Raw genomic sequence first — 22,009 nt, forward strand, 5'->3', positions numbered from 1 at the left:
GTTATTATACAAACATTATTCGATCGATCGTAATTTCGGTCATCAAAAAAAATTTCTTTTTCCCAATTTGGCAATAATCGATTGATTTGATTTCATGAAATCTGATTCATTCAGTAAAAATAAATTGATTTGATCACGTTTATGATCGATGATATGATATTTGTCTTTTTTTCTCTTATTCGGAAATCAATAATTTATCCTTTCGTTCGAATCAATTGACAAAATCGATCATACGACGATAAACCCATAATTATCATTAGTTTTTTTTTCGTTCAAATCATTTTTACAAAAATTGAAATCGATCAAAACAACATGATGGCACATAATGGAAACATTTTTCATAGGTACAAAACAAAAATGGAAATTCTTTGATTTTTTCTTTTCGTACTTTTTCAAATGGATCGAGATGTTCGAGTAGAAATAGGAAAAAAATGATGCTGAATGATGCAGAATAGTTGAAATTTTTTTTGTGCATCAAATGATGCTCATTCGAATGACCAGATGACCATATTTCAATAACAATGTCGTCAAAAAGTCATTCCATTTTTCGATCAAACCGTTGTTGTTTGATAATAACCGGTGCTAGTAAAGGATTTGGTCGTATTTTGGCTAAAAAATTTGCCAATCAATTTTCCGATCAATTTACAGATGATAAAGAATCGATTATAAAATTTATATTAATTGCACGTAATGTAAATGAAATTGATTCGCTTGCAAATGAACTTCGATCAATTGATTCAAGAATTAATGTATCAAAAATAATAACTGATCTTGCCGAAACGAAAGCAATCGATGATATAAGCCAGGAATTTGAACGAAATCAAAATAATCTATCCAGACCGTATGATCATTATATATTGATTCATAATGCTGGATCGATTGGAAAGGCTACTGAATTATGCAAAACAGTCAATGTCAATGATGCTGATAAACGTAATGCATATTATCGTTTGAATCTTTATTCAGTTATGGAAATGACCGGTATTTTTCTTCGTCATATCGAAACTAAACCAAACGTATCCCATTGCCATATAATTAATGTATCATCATTGGCTGCCATTCAACCAATGTCGGGAATGTTGGATTATTGTGTAGGAAAAGCGGCAAGAGAAGCTTATTTCAAGCAATTATCAAATGAATTAACAGCCGATAATGATTCGAAAAGAACAAAAACAAAATATCGATTATTAAACTATGCACCAGGTCCATTGGATACAGAAATGTTTCGCCAACTTCAACAGGAATCTACACTTCAAGAACAATTTCGAGAGATCATACCACTAAAGCCGGAAGATTCTGCAGATAAATTGTTTCAAATTTTACATGAAGATAAATTTGCTAACGCTGCTCATGTTGATTATTATGATTAAATTGATGAATTTATTTTTCACATAATAAATTATCAAATAAATTGAATGAATAACTTTCAACTATTATTAACCATTTTTTTCTGTTGTTCACGACATTTATCAAGATCTTTGGGAATATAGGTAAGACCATGAAATGCAATAATGGTCGGTATAATCAAAAGTTTTCGAAATAATTTCGGATTCGTCTTTTTCAAATTGACCGATAATATTAGATATGGAAGAGAAAATCCTAAATTTATGGAATATTGAAAGTAATTAAAATTTGGAATATCGAAGGATAAACTTACCTATAGTAAAATATGCCAAACCTTTGGCATAACATTTAATTTCACATTCCGTAATCATATTTTGAATTTTGAAAAAAAATATAAATTCAAAAAAAAAATATTTACCTATCATATGTGCGGTCAAAACGAGCAACGACTAAACGATTGTTACAATCGATATATCGATTCTTTTTCTAAGATTTTATTTTTGCTTCAAAATTTTTTTTTTATTTTGAAAAAAAGTATTCAAATTAAAGAGTTTTCATTAATTTTGTAAACGTGAAAATTATGCAAAATAATGGATTATCGATGAGTAATTTACATAATGGGGATAAAAATTGTTAGAATGTACGAAACAAAAGGTTCGAAATCAAAATAGAATCATGGAATCGATGTATGATTGTTTTCGATAATAATTATATGAATCTCTCCTTGTTGAGCCTTTGGTTTTTCAAAATATTTACGATAATAATAATAAAAGATCAATAAGAATAATGTTAATCCAGTTATAAAGATTAATAATATTCTTGAATTCTTTTTAAACTTCATACGTTGCCTATTATTTAACATTGATTCGGTTTTATTCATCAGCATGTAAAGCTTGTCAAAATTGTCCAATGATGAATTCATTTCTTTTTTCTTTTTGATTTTTAGAAAATTTATTCCAATATTTTCGCTTGGAAATTCATAGTTAATTTTCAATGATGATGGTATAGTTTGTATTGAGGAATGTTTTCCAAAATCCAACAAATCTACTTGAATCACAAAAAGAAAAAGTATTATCAAAAGAGAAATTTTAATAAATGCCATTTTGTTCGGATGGATACGTTATGATGAAAGATTATAAAAAAAACAATTTCGAAATTTTTCTTGCGAATCAAATGTGATTTCGAATCTAAATAAACGAAAAAAAGGAAGTGTATCATCAAATAGTGCATTCTGTTGTTTAGTTGATAAAATCCTCGATGGATGGTAGCAGCATAAAATGCTTTTTTTTGTTTTGTTTATCCATCCATCCACAATATCCACAATAACATAAAAAAGTAAAACACTGGCTGGCTGGCTGAGACGAAACACTTTTTTCAATTTCAATGCGCATGCTCGAAAAATGGATGGCTTGCATTTTGAATTTATAAGAATAGAATAGACCTTTTTCTATGTGGATTCTTTTTATTTCATCGATAGCCTGTTCTTCAGGTAGATAGTATCTCATTTTCCCATTTCGTATTTTTACTAAATGTCGGTCGTGTTTTACACATCCTCTAAGGGGTGTGGCCCAAAGTGGTTCATGAATCTTTTCCAATTCGCCTAACGACAAGATATTTATTTCAAAAATCTGGATTACGAGATTTCCTTTTTCATAACTTGTAAAACTTGGTCGATATGTTGAAGATGTTCATTTGTTGTTTTTGAAAAAATTATAATATCGTCGATGTAGTTGTGCGAAAAGGCTGTTAAATTATTTCGTTTCAGTATGTTGAATTGAATTGAATTTAATAAACAAAAACCCCTATTCCATAAAATTATAGGGGGGGAAAAAATAAAAATAACAAAATGAAATGTATAAATAATGTATAATGTTTCAGTATGTTATAAATGATTCTTTGAAATATCGCAGGGGCGTTTTTGAGCCCGAATGACATGACCTTCCATTGGAAGTGCTCATGCATCGTAACGAATGCAGTTTGTTAAGGACCAGCATCATTACTTAAAAAAAGGCCACGCATGTAAAATTTGTACTATTGATCAGGGCCCTGCGTTTCCTCGGATAACTAAATCCACAAATGATTTTACAAATTTTCCACAAGTAAAAAAATGTTTATTTTGTCTTAGCTATTTCTACCTCAAATTGAATGTTTGAGTAAAAATAGAACTATAGTGAAAAAAAGAAAAAAACGACTATTTATGTCGTTTCCTTTTATGAGCACATCAATTTCTCTGTGTATTCCATTGGTGTCGTTTCGTCATTTCGAAAATGGCTTCAAATTCTTATAGTAAAATACACGGTAATGCTGATCACATTAATGGAACTCTTGATTAATTTCTTTTATTTAATTTTTAGGTAATGATTGGCTAAAACTAATTAAATTAGTTTATGTTGCTGAACAAGAAGTTCGGGCTTGTTCATAAAATCGCGAATGAAATGAATTGGACTAGTAAGTTAATTTTAATATAATGTTATGAATTGGATTAGGATCAATCCAATTAATTAATTACATTAACAAACATTCTTGATTTATATAAATCAAGAACTACTTTCTTGACTAACCTCAATTTCCCTTTTCCTTTTTGAGTTTATTTTGAATTGGTTATTTTGGAAAAATTTGTAAATCGAAGTTTGTAAATTTTGATTTTCTAATATCTTATTTTACAGAAGAAAACAGAATAAAATTAATAAAGTTGGTAAAACATTATAAATGTTATAAAGATTTAAAATATCTCAAAGATCCAGAAAAAAATGATACAAAAATCATGGTTTAAAATTGCCAAAAAAATGAATTCAATAAATTTATTATACCAAATAAAATTTTATAGTTGAAATATGCAAAATACATTGGACAAAGATGCGTGGTGCTCAGATGAAACACATCAATAATAGACTTCGTAATCCAAATTTAAAACGAATTCATCCAGAATTATCTTTCTTAGATAGAGAAATACCAAAAAAACCAAAGAAAATGTACGTTTTTTTTGAAATTAAACAATATTTATTTATAAATTTTAATCCATTTCAAAAACTAGAATGTTAACAATACAACAAATTTTCAAAAATGTGTAAAGAACTTTCAACACAGACAAATCATTAAACACAACACAAACTAATATAATACTGTAAATACACAACATACTTAATACATACTTTTATTTTAATTTACATTATTATTTTATTATTACTTATTATTAATTAGTGCAAATATCCACGGATAGAGCACATTAAATAAATATTATTATTATTATTAAAAAAAACTAGAATGATTCTAAATCAATCTTGATATTTTTAAAAATTCCAATTCTGGATATAGAATTGGATTGGATATGGATTATTCAACCTTCGCCTAAGATGTCGTTTATACGATTTTTTCATATTGGATAATTCATGTTTCAATACATTTTCTATTTTTCAAAGATAAATTTTATTAAAATCATTTATTTTTATTATAAAAAACTTTTTATTCATTTTCATTTCTTTGGCGATTTCGATCCACAATTTGTCTCTTTTTTTTAAATTCTGCTTTATTGAAAAAGTTATATTCCAAATAACATTTTTTTTCATGAACTAATTTTATTAGTTCAAGACGATCTTCTCCTAAAAATTAAATAAAAGAAATTAATCAAGATGAATTGGTTTTAAATTTTGATTACGACGTCTATTTTTAATATGTCTTACCAATCAGATTTAGTGTATCACTAAAACATTTCAATGATTTACTTTTTTTTATTACAAATGATTCTGTCAATGTTGGTTTGATTAATTCACCATCTTGACATTGATCAATTTGTTATTGTAAATCACGATAATCTCGGAAGAGTATTTTGAGTTCTCTTGTTTCCAATCTTCTTCTAAGGAATTAATCAAGAGCACCATCAATGTGATCAACATTACCGTGAATTTTACTAGGTAAACGAGAAGCCATTTTCTAAACGAACACGACGATGACGACACTTCGAATGGTGTGCTCAAAAAAAGTAAACGACATAAAGAGTCGTTTTTTTCTTTTTTTCACTATAGTTCTATTTTTACCCAAACATTCAATTTGAGGTTGAAATAGCTATGACAAATAGAGCATTAACACAAAATATGCACAAATAAATAAATCAAGAATTTTGACGTTTCAAAAACAGAATTAATACATTTTTTGATTAATTTTCAGTTATTAAGACGCAAATTAAAAAGGTGAATCTATTCATATATGAATAATCACTAAAAGAAAAGTTTGATTTCGATGATGAAATAATGTCAATATTGTGGTTTCTATTATCACTTTTCTAAGTCATCAATTTGATACAAACAGGATTGGGATTGAACAATGAATTTTATTATATGTCTGCACCGTATGCGCAACAGAACAAGAATGAATGTTATGTAAGTTGTGTGTTCATGTATATGTATGTATGTATGACAAATCCTAGAAAGCACGTGGCGGAAAAGGATGAGCGAAGAGGAAACATGATTACAAAAATACAAGTATGCAAAAATATGAATATGTAAAATACAAATTTGCAGAATACAAAATAAGAGGTACACAAAGAGAGAAAGAAAAAAATAGTGATTTAACTTTAATCAATTTGAATGACATTATGATGATCTAAAATTAAAATAGAATATAGGTTATTAAAAAAAAAATTAAAACAAAACGTATGATTGATTATTATATTCAGGCATAATTTCTTTGAAAAACTCTAACTCTGGGTAGAGTATTTTGAGTTCTCTAGTTTCCAATCTTCATAGATTTTGCAATTAATTTCCAAGATTCATCATTCACTTCTTTTTCTCTTTTTTTAAGAACTCTGCCGTCTTTGTAGCAATTATGTTGTTTGACCAATTCAATAAGTTTAAGTCTGTTTTGGTCTAAATAAAAAGATCTGGTTTATTTATCAATTAGATAATTTATACATACGATTGATTTTGTTTTTCATTCATATCTTCAGTTGATGATGATGATCTGTAATGAAGAAAACAATTAGATTCTGGTTTATTTATCAATTAGATAATTTATACATACGATTGATTTTGTTTTTCATTCATATCTTCAGTTGATGATGATGATCTGTAATGAAGAAAACAATTAGATTCTGGTTTATTTATCAATTAGATAATTTATACATACGATTGATTTTGTTTTCGTTTTTTATTTGAATTTTGGTACACAAAATAATTTGTAATTTCTCTAGTTTTTGAAATGGATTTAAATTTTTAAATGGTTTTTTTCAATTTTACAAAAAAAATACCTTTGCTTTTTTGGTTTAGGTAATTCTTCATCCAAAAATGATAATTCCGGATTAATGGGTTTTACATTTGGATTACGTAATCGATTTTTTAAATGTGCCATATAATTTTCCCGATATTTTGACCAAAAATACTTGCATAAATGAACTATTTTATTTTATTTGTTTTATTAAATTCTTTAATTTAAATTACAAAACTAACCTTTCATTTTCATTGATTTTGCGATTATTTCCCAGGATTCATCATTGACTTGTTTTTCTTTTTTTTTAAGATATTTTGGGTCTTTATAGCAGTTATGTTTTTTCACTAATTCAATTAGTTGTTTTTTTTTTCATCTAAAAAAAAGATAATTAAGAAAATTAAATCATTCTTTGAGTTCTACATTACCATCTAGTTGTTTTAAATTTTTCGTGATGTCCAATAGAAATGGACTGAAGATTGAAGTTTTCAAGTCATTTAGACACCAGAGAAGATGAATATCCTTTTTCTTGGAAGTGAATTTCCAATTATGTGTGTAGTTTTTTGATTTTTCGGCGATAAATTCGGGTTACTTCCTAATAACGAAAGTAAATAGATTTGTCGATAGATTTGGATGGATTCCTGGAAGAATTTGTTGTCGTCCAAAAACGTAATTGAAATTTTTTTTGCACATTTTTTACATTTTCGAAAATAATAAACACAACGTGATCATCGATATCAAAAATCGAATGTTTTTGTGTTGAGTGTGTGAAGGAAAACGGAAAACAAAACGAAAAAAAAAAAATTTGACTGACTGCGCAAGCTCATTTCGAAATTTCGAAATTGCTCATTTTTTTCCATTTTATTCGAAAACAAATGAATTTCTTCAATTTCGATTTTCAGGATTTTTCACAAAATTCAAAATTAACATCAACATCAAAGGGTTTTATTTAACAACAACATTTATTTTCTATATATTCGTTTATTTATCAAGAAAAAAAAAGCAAAGAAAAGATAGAAAAAAAAATGAAATAAATACTTGAAATCTTTGAATGGAAAAAAATTTGGTACGATAAGATAAATGGAATAAATAAATTTCGAAGAAGAAGAAGAGGAAAAAACAAAATTTCAAAATATAATTTGGAAAAGGACAATATTTGCTTGTTTTGTTTCGTTTTGTATTTGTAAATGTGTTTTTAACATAAAATATTTTTTTTGGCCACTTTAATACGTTCCAATTTACAAACAATAAAAATTGATACAAATATTGTACTAAATAAAAATGATAATGCTGTTGCTAATGCATAAATAAAATATGTACTTGAAAAACAAAGACCATATACAATTGTTTCAGGTTTACCTTCAAATATTTGCATCATATCTTGTGAAATATTTGGTGCAAATGATAAATCTAATGTGGTTACAACTTGAAAACCTTTTTTCAAACCAATTTCACCTTGATTATCATTAATATAACGACGACTACGATAAAGACGATGACCATTACCACCACCATTCGATGGAATTGGTGAATTTAATAATAATTCAAAATTATCATTCGGTAAATTCATCATCATCGATGTCGGTGATGATAATGATGGTGATGGTTGACGTTTTTGTTGAAAATAATTTGATAATATTTGAGGTATGTATTTTTTCTGGCTACTACCACCACTAATACCATTATTATTATTGTTTCCATTACCGAATAATTTTAATGAATTAAATGGATTTAATAATGAACCTAATCCACTACCACCACCATTCGATTTAGATGGCTGTTGTTGATGATGAATTGATTGTATCATTGGTCCCATTGTTAATGGCATTGGCATTGAATACAATGGACTTAATGGAATGGTCATAATCTGTGCAACAGGTTCACTATGATGATGATGATGATGATTTATTGGTATTGGATATGGTTTTTGTAACGGTGGTGTTGGTGGTGCTTGTTGAATAATTTTTTTCGGTATATTATTTATCTGTTTAGGTGTTGGATGTTGACGATAAGGTTGTTGTTGTTGATGTTGAGGATGAGGTTGATGATGACCATGATCGTGAGATGATTTAATAATCGGATTCGATGTTGATTCCATTATTGTTTCAACTTGATAATCATTATGTATAATTTGATCTTTATTATTACTATCAACATTATGAAGATAATCAGCAATAATATCAAGGTAATTTCGTTTACCATTTTCATCATTATTATCATTAATTTCATCAATCATTGATTGAATATTTTTATCATCATCATTATTATTATTATTAATGATATGAACATCGGATAAAACATTTGATGTAACTGGTTGTTTATTACTATCGGCTGATTCAAGTAGATCATCTTTATTATTATCCATCAAGAATCGATGGCTAGTTACATTTTCAATTTTAAATATAGTTTCTTTATGATAATCATTTCGATGATGATCTTGATGATTTCTTGGTTGTTGATGTTGTTGTTGTTGTTGTGATTGTGGATTACCCGAAATACCATCATTACAAGTATCAATACAACCATGACGACATACTTCAACAGTACATTGTATTTGTACATCAACTGAATCAGGAAATTTAAATGCTAAAAATTGTGCATATGATATTAATGATGCTTTTCCTTTTAAGCCACGTATCTTTTGAAATGGTGCAATCATTTTTGTTCGTAATATACAACCATCTTCATCAATCAAATAAATTGGTGCACGGATACCATCATGTGCAAAACAGGATTTTACTTTCATATCAAATTGATTCTTTTTATCATTAATTGCCACTACAATTGTTAATGGTTGACCTGATTATAGAATTTTTGTAGATGATAGAATCAAAAATTAGCTTATTTTTATCAAATATAATTCATTTAATCAACTGCAATTATTACCAACTGTAACGATTCGATTAATTTCATTTGACCAAGGTCCTTTGCCTTCCTGTATCGACATCCAACAATCAATTTCATCGCCTTGAAAATTCATTTCGATTATATCCAGATCGGCGACCTATAATCATAGGAGACAAGTAAGATGACGAAGAAGGAGAAAAAATTCAGATCATATTTAGATATCATTCAAATGAATGAAAAAAATTTCGACTTTGACTTCTTGTTTTTTCTTCCTGACATATCAAATCAACATCAAAGCTAAACGGATATTTTTTTTTCTTAAATTGCTATATTCAGTTGATAATAATCTTTCAACATAATTTTTATTACTTACAGGAATAGCCGGTCGAAATGTAGCCGGCTTTTCATATGCTTCAAACCATTCACAACGTAAACGTTTAGCTTCATCATATGCTTCAATAATATCAGTACCATATTGAATGACGATAGTATTTTCAAAATATTTCCCCTGTAAATCTGGTTTCGTACCACATTCATCATAACGTACATTAAATGTTGTATGTGTTAAACTGGAATGTGGTTTAACATAAACACATTTACTTTGACCATATGTTCCTTTTGAAAATATTATTCCATTAAATTGTCCATTGAATTCAGCCCGAACAGTCATATATTCTTTACCACAAATAACATCTAATGAATCTAATTTTGTACTACTTGCAATCATATTATTAACATTATTATTATTCTGTTGTTGTCCATTTGATGATATTTCAATATCACCATTTGCACCATTACTGGCACCAACAACATTAGCCATTAGATCATCATAATAATCATTTTGGCCAATCACCTAATTATTATCAAAATGAAATTATGAACAAAAAAAATTTACAAATTTGTAAAAGTAATTTCAGGATTACAAACTTACATGATCTATTTGAGATATTAATATTAATGTAATAATGAAATATGATAATAATATTTTTCCATTACAATATAAAGGATGATGTGAATGATGACGATGTGAATGATGATGATGATGATGGCGATAAAAATAACAATAATGATGATTAGAATGTTGTTGCTGATGATAAGACTGATAAGAATCTGATGGAAATTGTTTTTCCTGATGATGACAATGACAGAGATGATAATCTTTATGTTTCATTTTGTCGATATTTCACGGCTACGAAAAAGAAAACAAAAATATGATGATAAATATCTTTATTATGATGATGAAACTGATGAAAACATTTGATTTTGTTGTTGTTGTAATATTGATGATGATGACGATGATTTCATTTCATAACAAAACAATAAAACAACAACGAAAAAATAACGATGAATAACGGTTTTTTGGTTTGGTTGTTGTTCTGGATTCATTCAATATCGAATGAATCGTGATCCACTTTTTTATTATTTGGATGATATGTATCCAAATAAAGATTTTCTCAAAACAAATCTTTGCTGTTCAAATATAAGGGATCAAATTTTCAAACAAACAACAAAACATTTCATTTTCTTCTGATGAAAAAGGGTTAATGATGTGATTTTATTTTTATACCGAATGAGAGAGGAATGAATTGATTTATTTTCTGCAGCAAAAAAATCTATAAATTGAAATTCGTTGATTGATTCATTTCATGATGATGATCGAAATAAATTTTCAACGTTGGGTCAATTTCTTTTGTTGAAACAAAACAAAACAAAATTGTATCGATTTTTAAAAAGTGATTATAATGTGAAATGAATCCTTCTCATCATCACCATCATCAAAAATGATTCAATCCGAATCGATTAATGGATGCGAAAATATCGATTGATTGATTGATCGATCGATTGGAAGAAGAAAAAAAACAATCATGAAAAACAGATCAAACAAAATGAAATGAAAAATGTGAGACATTGACACAAATACCCCAAAAGCAAGTTTGGTTTTTCTGGATTGATGTTCACACTAAATCATGATTGAAGAATGAAAATATGTAATGAAAACACACACTTATACAACAGAAGAAACTCAGTTAAACAAGTTATGGTGAAAGAGAAGAATTTTTACCGAAAAAAACAAAACAAAACGTTAGTTTGTTGTTGTTGTTGCTTTTCAATCCAACAACAACAAAATATTAATACATCGATGTGATGAATGAATGAGAATGGCCATCAGATGAAGAAACACTTTAAAAAAATATTCATCGAAAATCTCTTTTTCACCATCAGCATTTCTTGTACACTTTCAAAATGACCCGACATTGAATGATGATGATGATGACGGGGTAAGAAAGAAAAAAAATCTTCATTTCAATTCAATCCAGAAATTAAAAAAAGACCAAAAGTAGAGAGAAAGATACTCTTCATATTGGAAACGAAAAAAAAAATTGGCACAGAAACTTGAACTTCAAACCAAAAAAAAAAATCGTGATATAATTGTACCTATGCAACACACACACACAAACACATCATTCGGTAATACAAAATACCGTTTTCTTTTTTCGATTCACACATGCACACAGCGAAGAACAAGTTTTTCTCGCTCTTTGATTCAAGTTTCAAGTTTCATCATTATCAAGAGAGAGAAAGAATAAACCTGCAAAAATTGATAACCAGCCACCAACCAACCAACCAGGTAAATTATCCAATGTCCATATAAATTTTTTTTCTTTTCTTTAAAATGAAATAAAACAGGTAACTAGTTTCTTGATTTTCTACGAAAATCATCATCTAAAAATACCTTATTCACATTCACACTGTTTGCAGTGTGCATAAATAAAGTTATTATTATTATTACATTCACACTGTATTTATAATCATTATCATTGAATTTACCGTTATTCGTCTTAATTCGTGTTATCATAGTTTTTTTTACCTATTAATTTTCTACTGTTTTAAATTATTATCAAAAATGAAATGAAATTTGATTATTTCTATGAATCAAAGTTTATTTTTTTAGAAATCCCTCTCTTTCCTTGTTTTTCTTTCCCCTTCCAATTATCATCGAATCCAAACGATTAATTTAATGATCTAAGGATACCGAGCAAAACGAAGAGTACGATGATAAGCTATTTAGGTAGAAAATGTCAAGGTTGACAAATCAAGAAATGTTCAAGATTTATGATTTTTTTTTTTTGATCTTTCCAACCCCTTTCTATTTAATTATCATGGTTTTGAACTTGAATGGAGGAAAAAAATATTTAAAATTTATGAAAATGATTAAAAAATTTTTCGAAAAAAAAGGATTTATTCATTCCACAAATGTCAAAGATTAACAATTTTTTGTTGTTGTTGTTGTTTGGTTTGATTGAGGTCACAAAATTAATAACTTAAACTCATTGATTAGTCGAAATTTCTTTAGAATTTTCTCTCGTTGTTGTTGTTGTTGTTGTGACATCTAATGAATTGTGCAGTAATAATTTGCAACCATAATGATAGTTGGATTAAGCTGATGGACATCATCATATCATGTTGTACATCATCATGATTATCAGCAACCTGAATTTTGATGGACAAAAAATGGACAATACTTTTTCGTTTGATGCAGGTAACAAAAAAAATGTTTTTTCCAGGTAAACAGATTCAGGGCGCCAGATGTTTGATGATTAATCATCTTCATCATCTTCGTTTTTCTTGGATTAAATCGAAACAAGTTTGGTGTTCAAATTCGTGAATCAAAAAAGAAAAAGAAAATTATCAGATGATGAAATTATTATTATAATAACGGAAAAATATTTTAGTTTTTTCTTTTACAAGACAAGATTATCATCATCATCTTTTTCATGATCTTGACTTTGGATTTAATAATAATCATCATAATAATAATCATTCGATGACATTGATTGATTGATTGATCGATTGATTGAGTGATCGATCAGTTTTGTTGTTTTGGGATAATATTTTTTTTTTTTTTGAACAAAATAATCATGTTTCAGTGTGTATTAGACGAAAAGACAATCAAGGATATTTTCAGATTATCAGTTTTTATTTAGTTTTGGGTTATATAATGATTAAATAGGTTCAGTGATTTTTTAAAAAAGTTTAAAGTTTTTTTGAATAAAATATTCCAGTGGCAAGGAATGTTTTAAAGATTTTCTTCATGTAAAAACTGAATCAGATAAATAAATCAGATAGTGAGAGAGGATTTAAATATTTTTGAAAAAAAAACAAATTAAGCCACTGATTACACTGAGCCCAACAAGTTATTTAGTTTAGTTTTTTTAAAGAAAAACAGAAAAAAATTAACTGTAAAATTTGCGTGTATACATTCATTTATTCAAGATCATCATCATTATTATTATTCCCGAATTTTCATTGAACCGTGATTTTTGATGATGATAATGATGATCAGGGGGGGGGTTGAATGTGAATAAATAAATAAAATGTGACAATCAATTCCAGTTCAAAGTTTTCTTCTTCTTCTCTGATCGAGACAATTATCGTCATTTCGAAAATCGAAATCAAAATAAGCAAAAAAACAAGATTGGATGAATCGAATCAAAACCAAATCTGGCAAATAAAAAAAATCAGTTAAATATGATTAATCATTCATCCATGACTACCATCATCATCATCATCTTTATAATCATCATCGAACATAAACATAAAATGATCAAAAAAAAACTTGAATTTTTTAAATAAAATTTTTTTTTCATCCAGTTGTTTTTATTCAACTCTTTTTCAACAACAAAAAAAAAAATCTAGGCCATCATCATAATCAATAAGGAATTCTATAACAACAACAGCAAAAGAAAATAAATCGAATCGATTGATTGGTTTGAAGAATGATTATGATGATGATGATGGTTGTTTCAATGTCATCCTTCATTGTCAAGAAAAAAAGAAAAACACCTGTATAATGTCAATGGATATTTTGCTGTCATTTTTGTTCTCATCATCATTATCAATAACGATTTTTGATTCATGAAATACAATAGTCTTTATTATTATTATTATTATTATATACAAAACATTCATTATTCATCATCATCATCATCATTATTATTATAATGATTATGGTGTTTGTGTGGGAAAACAAAAATTTGTCATTTTCATTGAATCAAATTGACAATGACAATAATAAAGAATGAATCCATCCGGTTTTTTCGTTTGTAAAAAAATTGGATAATTATCGTTATAAAATTCAATTGATTCTTATCAGTTTTTTTACAGTTAATTTTTCTTGCATTCTTGATGGCTGAATCGGTGTCCATACTGCAGTCAATCATTGGCATCGGATATAAATCACTGTTGAAAATGATGCGAATAAAATTTTTGTAAAGGCGAAAAAAAACTTGCATGCATTCAATTTAATGGCCGGAAAAAAACTTGCATGCATTCAATTTAATGGCCGGAAAAAAAATTGTATGTCTTTTTTCTTAGTTTTCTTTTTTCGTTGTTTGTTGTTGTTATTGTCGGTCATCATTGAAAATTTACGATCTTAGGCGGTAAAAGAAATGGATTTTCAATCACATCAACACTATTATTATTGTTCTGGCTATTATTAGGATTCAATGGATCATCATCGATTGAATCGATTGATTCATTCAATTTTATAGCATCATCAGCCGCTCCCGTTATATTCGATGAAGATGTTACCGGTGTAGTAGTTGATGATGATTTTTTATTGGCATTTAAAATCGATTGAAATTGATTGTCTTGAGCATTCCAAATACGATCTTTTGGCAATAATGCCGATATATATGGTATATTATTCATTTTTATTCCAATCAATGGAAAAAGATGTGATTGTTTATCGGCAAACAATGAATAAGAATTTGATGTTGATGTTCGCGCCATGAACCGTGTCAATGCTCGTTCAACATCACGTTTTTGCATCGATGATTTTTCTCTTAATGTTTCATAATCGGTCACAGGTTGTTTATATGTCGGTGTACCAATATATGAATGTGAATCAGGGAATGGTGGTAAATAATCTGGAATATAGCTTGGATGTGGTCGCCGTTTACCAGTTTGTAGGATTTTTGGTGGTTGTTGTTTAGGCATTTGTGATGGATTTGGTATCATTATTCGATTGGATCGTTGTGCATATTGACATAATGAAGGAACATTAAAACCCATCTCAATTAAAGCCATATAAACATCACCGGCTAAAGGTTCACTTCGACCTGAATGTTCGGTAAAACATTTTGCCGAATAACTTAATTCGCTTAAAAATGCCTGAAACATTTGCATCAAAACATCAAGAACATAATTATCTGCTGAATGAAAACCAATTTCTTGACAAGTAGCAGATATCGCTGCAAATAAAACTTTTCTTCTTGCAGATATGGCCGAATTCGATGGATATGTTGATGATTCCATTTTGTTTTGATGGTTTTGTTAAATTTGTTTTGATCATATAACCGAAAAATTCAAAAATTCGCGAGCAAGTTGCGAATGTTTTTCTATTTAAACATAATGACACATGCCAGGATCAAAATGGACGATAGCGAATCTTTTGCCATCTTGTGGTAGAATTTCAAACTCGGTATGAGTTTTTTTATTTTCAAACTTGTTTTCATTTTCAAAATGTTTTCGCTCAAAAGCTATTTTCCATACGAAGAATTTACAAAAATTAAAGCAAATAAATGAATTTCATCTTTTCATAAAAAATAAGGATTTTTTATTATACAAATAACATTAGACGTAAATAAGAATATCACATTTAAATTTTTGTGATTTTCAAAGTCACAAAATAAAAACAAACAAAAGAAAAGAATTGAGATTCATATGAAAAATAAAATAAACATAATTAGTAATGAGATAATTATCTTCGACGATATCCACTGCCACCACCACCACCATAATAGGTTAAGGTAGGAAGTGCTGAATTACAATTACCATGATATAACATAATTGGCTGTTCACAACGATGATAATCATCAAATACATTTGAATAACCATGAAAACGCCACCATTGACATAATTGACGATTCCAACCACATGATAATGTATGATATAATAAACGATGATCAATAGCTGTTATTGTATAAAAATCTTGATCACCTAAATGTCCATGGAATTGATATTTTTGACAAATATGTTTTATTACATCTTGATTCAATAATGAATTGTATAATTTTGATTCACGCATTTTACGCAAATGTAGTAAAACAATACCGGAATTAAAACCAGGAAATCCGTTTGGTAATGGTGAACCAATTGTTGTATTTTCATTTGTACGACGATATTCATGTAAAATATGTCTATTAGAAACAAACATTGATTAGAATCTTTTATTGTAAAAAAGAAAAACAACTTTTTAATTTTAACTTACCGATAAACTGGTTGTTGTTCTAATGCAATACCAATCACTTCTTCTGGTTTAAAACGACCAAATTCTTCAAATAATTCAAGAATATTTGCATCCAATTGTACATCAACATCTAATAGAATAATACGATCAGCAATTGTTGATGGTATAACTTGATGTAAAATCATTGAATAAAAAAATAATGCATTTGAATAATATGAATTTGGTTTATGTGTAAAAAATGTTCGTAATGTTGGTAAAAGATATTCTAAACGTAATTCAATTGTAGATGAATCAATAAAAAAATATCTTGTTAATGGACGATGTTTATCATAATCATTTAACGAATAATGATTATTATTATTATAATTATCTAACCATGGATATGGTTCATTTGTCCATTGACGTGTTAATTCTTCATGTACATTATCGATTATATGTAAAAGATGTGGTCGTATACGATCATTAGTAATTAAATGTATACAAAGTGAACCTGGATCTAAACCAGTTGAATTAATATTGATTAATATTGATTTTAAAGTATTGCTAAATTTTATCATTAATTTTGATGCATATAAATGTTCATTATTTTCACGTTCAATCAATGTAAATGCTAAATGATATCCACAATCATTATAATCATCAATATTATCATTGGATTTTGATCGAACATTTTTTTCAGCTATTGAATATTGTTGACGTAAATTATTGATTTGAATTTCATCTTGACCATTATTATTATCATCATCATCTTCTTTAAAAATTTTTTGTTGTTTAGATGGATTATGACGATATGAATGTAATATTCGAGATAATTTTATTGATTTTGGTTGTCGTCGATTTGATTCAGCCGCTGTTGTTGTTGTTGTTATCATTTGAATCAATCTATCCGGTTGATTTGGTTGATTATTTGTTGAAAAATTTAAATTATTATCATCTTCTTTATCGTTGATTTGATGAATATTATGTGTTCGTACACAAACAATCAGAAAATATAAACATAAAAGAAAACAAATTGATAGGAAAAGTTTTACAATTACAATGGATATTTGTTTATAATAATTTGAAATATTTTGTTTAGCCATTATTGAATTATTATCATTTTCAATATTTGTTGATTGATTTGATGAAAAATTTTCAATTATAAATGGTCTAGGCATATTTTTTTTATGATTTTGAATGATTCTATCAAAAGAAATTTGCTGTTGTTTCGTTTTCGTCGTCGAAAATTTAAAATGAAGAAAATTTGAAAATGTTTCAAAGCTTTTTATATCATCATTGACTAGCTCGATTCTGTTGTCATTTCGGCTTGGCTTTTGGTTCTGTAGATCCAAAATTAATTTTCAGGAAAAAAAACAATTTTCCCAAACAAAAAAAAAAATGGGTCGGACCATCGGTTCTTTGATATAATAATTAATATTAGCCCGACACACACTTGTAACAGCGACAACAGCAACAACAATAACAGAAATGATTTAAACAAAATGCGAACGTAGGAATAAAAAATTAGAATCATAAAAAGTAATCAAGTGCACGAGGTCACGTGAACATTCATATTTATTTATTCTTTTTTGGCATATAAATGCATGTGAAAAATAAAACAAGTCGGTAAATGTCAAATAAAACCATGCAGCACGTTTTTTGGTCCCTACGGCCAATTCGTATTCACACACAAACAGAAACACAATTTATATGACCCGAGTTGTTATATCATATTCACTGGTTGGATGTATGTATGTATGTGGATGGATGGTAGAAGGGAAAATATTGACTTTTTTTTGGGAAAAAAATAGATTCAATTTTCATTAGGTCGGTCGGTTGATTGTCGTCTGTTTTGTAGTCAGGTCGGTTAATATTTTCAATATTTCCCGATTATTTTTAGTCTTTACCCGATTATTGTAATATTTGACAGATGCGTTATTTATATATTTTGTTTCGAAACATTCAATGGATCAACTGAAATGATTGGTGATGTTGGTAGATGATATTTTTTTGTTGGTGTATGACGATGACCCGAAACAAACCAAACCATACCAGTGTGTGAGTGTGTGCTGGCACGAGACAAAATCCTATTTGAATGGTACGAATCTTCAATGCACACTAAACACACGACTGGCGACTGGTTCAGACTTTGTTTTTCCTTACTTTCTTTTCTCGAAGTTTTTCTTTTTTTTTCTTCTTTTAATCAACAATGATATGACTGACTGACTGACTGGCTGTATGTATTTTAACGATAATTTTGTCTTCGTCGTCTTCATTTCACTGGCGTGGCTAAAATTTTTTTTATTGATAAAATTTCGCTGTTTAGGTTGCGTGTATCAATTTTTTTTTGTATTTGCTAGCCTGAAAAGCAAAGTAAAATAAAGAAATTTTTTTTTCGAAATAATCACGATGTGTTCGGTGCGGTATCATTATATTATCATCAGAATCCGTGTGTTTGTCTGTATTAGTTTGATCCATAAATCATCAATAACACGATAATAAGGATGATGATGATTGTGGTCTTATTATCATTGATTTTTCGTTCGTTTTCTTTATCTTCATTTTTGTCTTTAAATTTATGAAGGAAACTTGACCAAAATTCATTGATTTTGGAATTTGAATTTGAATTAAATGAGAATAAGAGAGAGAGATTCCTGGAAAATGAAAATCCTTCTTTTTTAAAAGAAAATGATAAAGGTAAATCACCTGTTTGAAACAAAAAACAAAAAAATTTAAATCCTGGACATTTATCAAGCACAACAAGAAAGAGGGTTCACCATATATTGAAGCAGATTTTCCAGAAGAACAAGATAAAAAAAACTTGAATTTTAAGCAGAAAAAAAATCAACTTTTTTTCTTCTTGCCATCATTTTTTTACATGAATTTATGGCATCAAACCAAAACCAAACACAAATGGCTTAGAAAAACAGAAAAACTAAACTGACTTTTACTTTGCCGAACAAACAAACGAATTTTACCTCAAAAAAAAATGATGCAATAATAATAATAATGGTGATGATATTACCATACCATCATTGAAAAAAAATAAATCACATTATTTTCCATATGACCAGAAAAAAAATATGATCATGTTGTTGGAATTAAACCATGAAAAATTTTATTTGTTTTTCGTCAGAGAAATTGAATTTAAATTTCTTTCAGTTTTTCTTTGGTTTTTATTATTCATATTTATTTAAAACCATAAAAAAGACCAAAAAAAACAGGTATTTGAAAGTGATGATAAACTGAAGAAATCCCGAAGGAATTTTTCTCATTTTTTCCGTTGGATAAGCATCATTTGACTGACTGAATGAATGACAGACACTTGATTGACAGACAGAAATGAATTTTTCTGCTAACTATTTTTTTTGTCCTGTCAATCATCATCATTAATTTGATTTTAACATTTCAAATGAAAAAAAAATTAAATCCTTAAATGATTGATAAATTGACGATGATAACGAATTAATTTATAATCATTTCATGATGAATGATGAATTCTTGTTCAACTAACAATTTGGCTTTTCGCTGATGTTGGTGAATATTTGATTTGATTTTTTTGAAGAGATAAAACAACGATGCTTAAATGTCGAGCTAGGCGACAATGATAAAAATCATTTGATTTAAATTAATTAGGTTTTTTTTTCTTCTCGAAGGACATTTTGACAATTTTTAATCTTTTTTAATTACAGAATCAATCGAATAAGATTTCCAGATGGATAAATATCAAGCTAAAAGGTCAAAGGCCTTCACCATCAAGATGCCAGAATGTCTATTTTGTTTTTTCTTCAATGAATATTTGATTGATCATTGCTAATGAAAATTAAGTAACTGAAACTGCATGAGAAAAGAAAATATATTTTCTTTTTCAACTTGGTCACGTGGACAAAATTCACCAAACAAAATCTAATTTGGTTAGGTTAAAAAATGAAATTTTTATTCAAATATTTTCTTGCATTTTCATTATTAATCTAATATCACGAATTTATGGACATCAACACGTGACTTGAAAATTGAATTCACTTTTTCTGGGTTCTCTTTCTTTTTGTTTTTGCTTAGCTTATATTAATAATTGAATCATAAAATTTTTTTCTGTTTTCAATTCTCTAATGTAAAATTTGTGTAATCGTTGTTGATCATGAGAACCAATTTTCGAATAGTTTTCCACGAATATATCAAAATGGAAAAAAATATATTTCCATAAACATCATCAATCTGTCAGGGTTATTTTGGGAAAAAAATTTTTGTTTGGTTGTGGAGGGGGTACACCTGATTCAATATATTTCACTTGTTCCAACAATAACAATAATAACCGCACGCGTACAATGTTGCATTGGCAGATGGATACCCGAAATTCTTTGGGTTATTTTTGTTCTATTCTCAAATGGGATTAATTAACCCAACATGAAGAGAGCTATCCACTTTTCATATTCATTTGGGTTTTTTTTTCTGGGTTCTCACACATAGATCATCATCACCACCGTTATGATTTTCAATTTTCGATTCGTTATGGAATACATAGTGTTCATGGGAAAGTAAATGTTTCATTTTTCACTATATCACTCCATTTGATTTTCAATGAGAACATTTGATTCATTTTTTTCCCTGGTTGATTAGCTTTTGGAGTGTTTACAATGAAAATGTAAACTACTTTTGTCGTCTGTTTATTTATTTGTTTATCATCATAATAATCATATAAATGTGTCAATGTTGGATAAACAAATTGAATTAGATTTGTTGTTGTTTATTCCAGTTTCTAGGATTCTATTTGCAGGACAACAACAACAAAAATGATCCAATTTCAAATTCAATTATTTGGGCCAGTAGTATGTTACAGAAATTTGTTTGCTGTCCATAAATGAATTCTCGCTAAAGAAAATTGAAAAACCAAGTTTTCGCTTCATTTTTCAAAAAAGAACCGATTTGGCTAATTTTGTAACCAAAAAAAACTATATTTAACATTCAAATTATGATGATGATAGTTTTGATGATATTTAATGATGTTATTTTTTTGCTGTAATTTTCTTTAAAGTTGTTAAAGGTGAGGTGTGGCACAACCGGGGCTGGTCAACAAAAATGAAAATAATCTTTCAAAGTTTCATTTTTCATACTATGGACTTTGACCTAATGAAGAAACTAGAAAAAGATTGACTATGTGTGTTTGGAGTATGAAATATAATCATTTTTTTTGTTGTGAACAATCAAGATATAATGATAGGTTTCGAAAACATTATGGACCAAAATTTTCTTTCTTTCTTCAATCTATCAATCGGATTTTCCATTGTCAAGATTAGAATTGTGTGTCTAACAGTGTGTATGTAGACTAAAAGATTTACAATAGAAGGTAAGGAAGGAAATTTTTTTTTTCTTCTTCGTTTGAAAAGAAAA

The 22,009-nt window shown here is 27.9% G+C and overlaps 5 protein-coding genes and 1 long non-coding RNA gene across 6 annotated transcripts; 2 read left to right on the top strand and 4 right to left on the bottom strand.

Moving 5' to 3' along the window:
• The first annotated feature begins 446 nt into the window (after positions 1–446).
• On the top strand, positions 447–1,430 carry LOC113791956 (sepiapterin reductase-like). Its single transcript, XM_027341812.2, has one exon. It carries the CDS (start codon positions 522–524, stop codon positions 1,368–1,370), a length of 849 nt encoding a protein of 282 aa, XP_027197613.2. The 5' UTR covers positions 447–521; the 3' UTR covers positions 1,371–1,430.
• Positions 1,431–3,086: 1,656 nt separating this feature from the next.
• Positions 3,087–4,687, top strand: LOC142646307 (uncharacterized). The gene is made up of 4 exons (XR_012847262.1): positions 3,087–3,642; positions 3,699–3,792; positions 4,011–4,316; positions 4,379–4,687. It is a non-coding gene; the product is annotated as an uncharacterized LOC142646307 (long non-coding RNA).
• Positions 4,688–6,079: 1,392 nt separating this feature from the next.
• LOC142646306 (uncharacterized) lies at positions 6,080–7,425 on the bottom strand. Its single transcript, XM_075824893.1, has 7 exons — positions 6,972–7,425; positions 6,786–6,919; positions 6,587–6,731; positions 6,466–6,525; positions 6,361–6,405; positions 6,256–6,300; positions 6,080–6,206 (listed from the first exon to the last, which is right to left on the bottom strand). The coding sequence occupies exons 2-7, from the start codon at positions 6,796–6,798 to the stop codon at positions 6,191–6,193; spliced, it is 324 nt and encodes a 107-aa protein (XP_075681008.1). The 5' UTR covers positions 6,799–6,919; positions 6,972–7,425; the 3' UTR covers positions 6,080–6,190.
• A 123-nt stretch (positions 7,426–7,548) lies between these two features.
• Positions 7,549–11,781, bottom strand: LOC113798360 (uncharacterized). Its single transcript, XM_027348879.2, has 4 exons — positions 10,322–11,781; positions 9,764–10,243; positions 9,430–9,547; positions 7,549–9,342 (listed from the first exon to the last, which is right to left on the bottom strand). Exons 1-4 carry the CDS (start codon positions 10,559–10,561, stop codon positions 7,739–7,741), a joined length of 2,442 nt encoding a protein of 813 aa, XP_027204680.1. The 5' UTR covers positions 10,562–11,781; the 3' UTR covers positions 7,549–7,738.
• Positions 11,782–14,297: 2,516 nt separating this feature from the next.
• LOC113798361 (transcription initiation factor TFIID subunit 8-like) lies at positions 14,298–15,800 on the bottom strand. The gene has a single exon (XM_027348880.2). It carries the CDS (start codon positions 15,706–15,708, stop codon positions 14,806–14,808), a length of 903 nt encoding a protein of 300 aa, XP_027204681.1. The 5' UTR covers positions 15,709–15,800; the 3' UTR covers positions 14,298–14,805.
• A 186-nt stretch (positions 15,801–15,986) lies between these two features.
• Positions 15,987–18,907, bottom strand: Xxylt (Xyloside xylosyltransferase). The gene is made up of 2 exons (XM_027348884.2): positions 16,664–18,907; positions 15,987–16,592 (listed from the first exon to the last, which is right to left on the bottom strand). The coding sequence occupies exons 1-2, from the start codon at positions 17,797–17,799 to the stop codon at positions 16,154–16,156; spliced, it is 1,575 nt and encodes a 524-aa protein (XP_027204685.1). The 5' UTR covers positions 17,800–18,907; the 3' UTR covers positions 15,987–16,153.
• Positions 18,908–22,009: the final 3,102 nt, after the last annotated feature.

This window comes from Dermatophagoides pteronyssinus, unplaced genomic scaffold (genome assembly GCF_027571235.1).
Source record: "Dermatophagoides pteronyssinus isolate colony J.1.1.1.1 unplaced genomic scaffold, Derpt_VIB-CSIC_2022.12 sq0002, whole genome shotgun sequence".
NCBI classification, from domain to species: Eukaryota; Metazoa; Arthropoda; class Arachnida; order Sarcoptiformes; family Pyroglyphidae; genus Dermatophagoides; species Dermatophagoides pteronyssinus.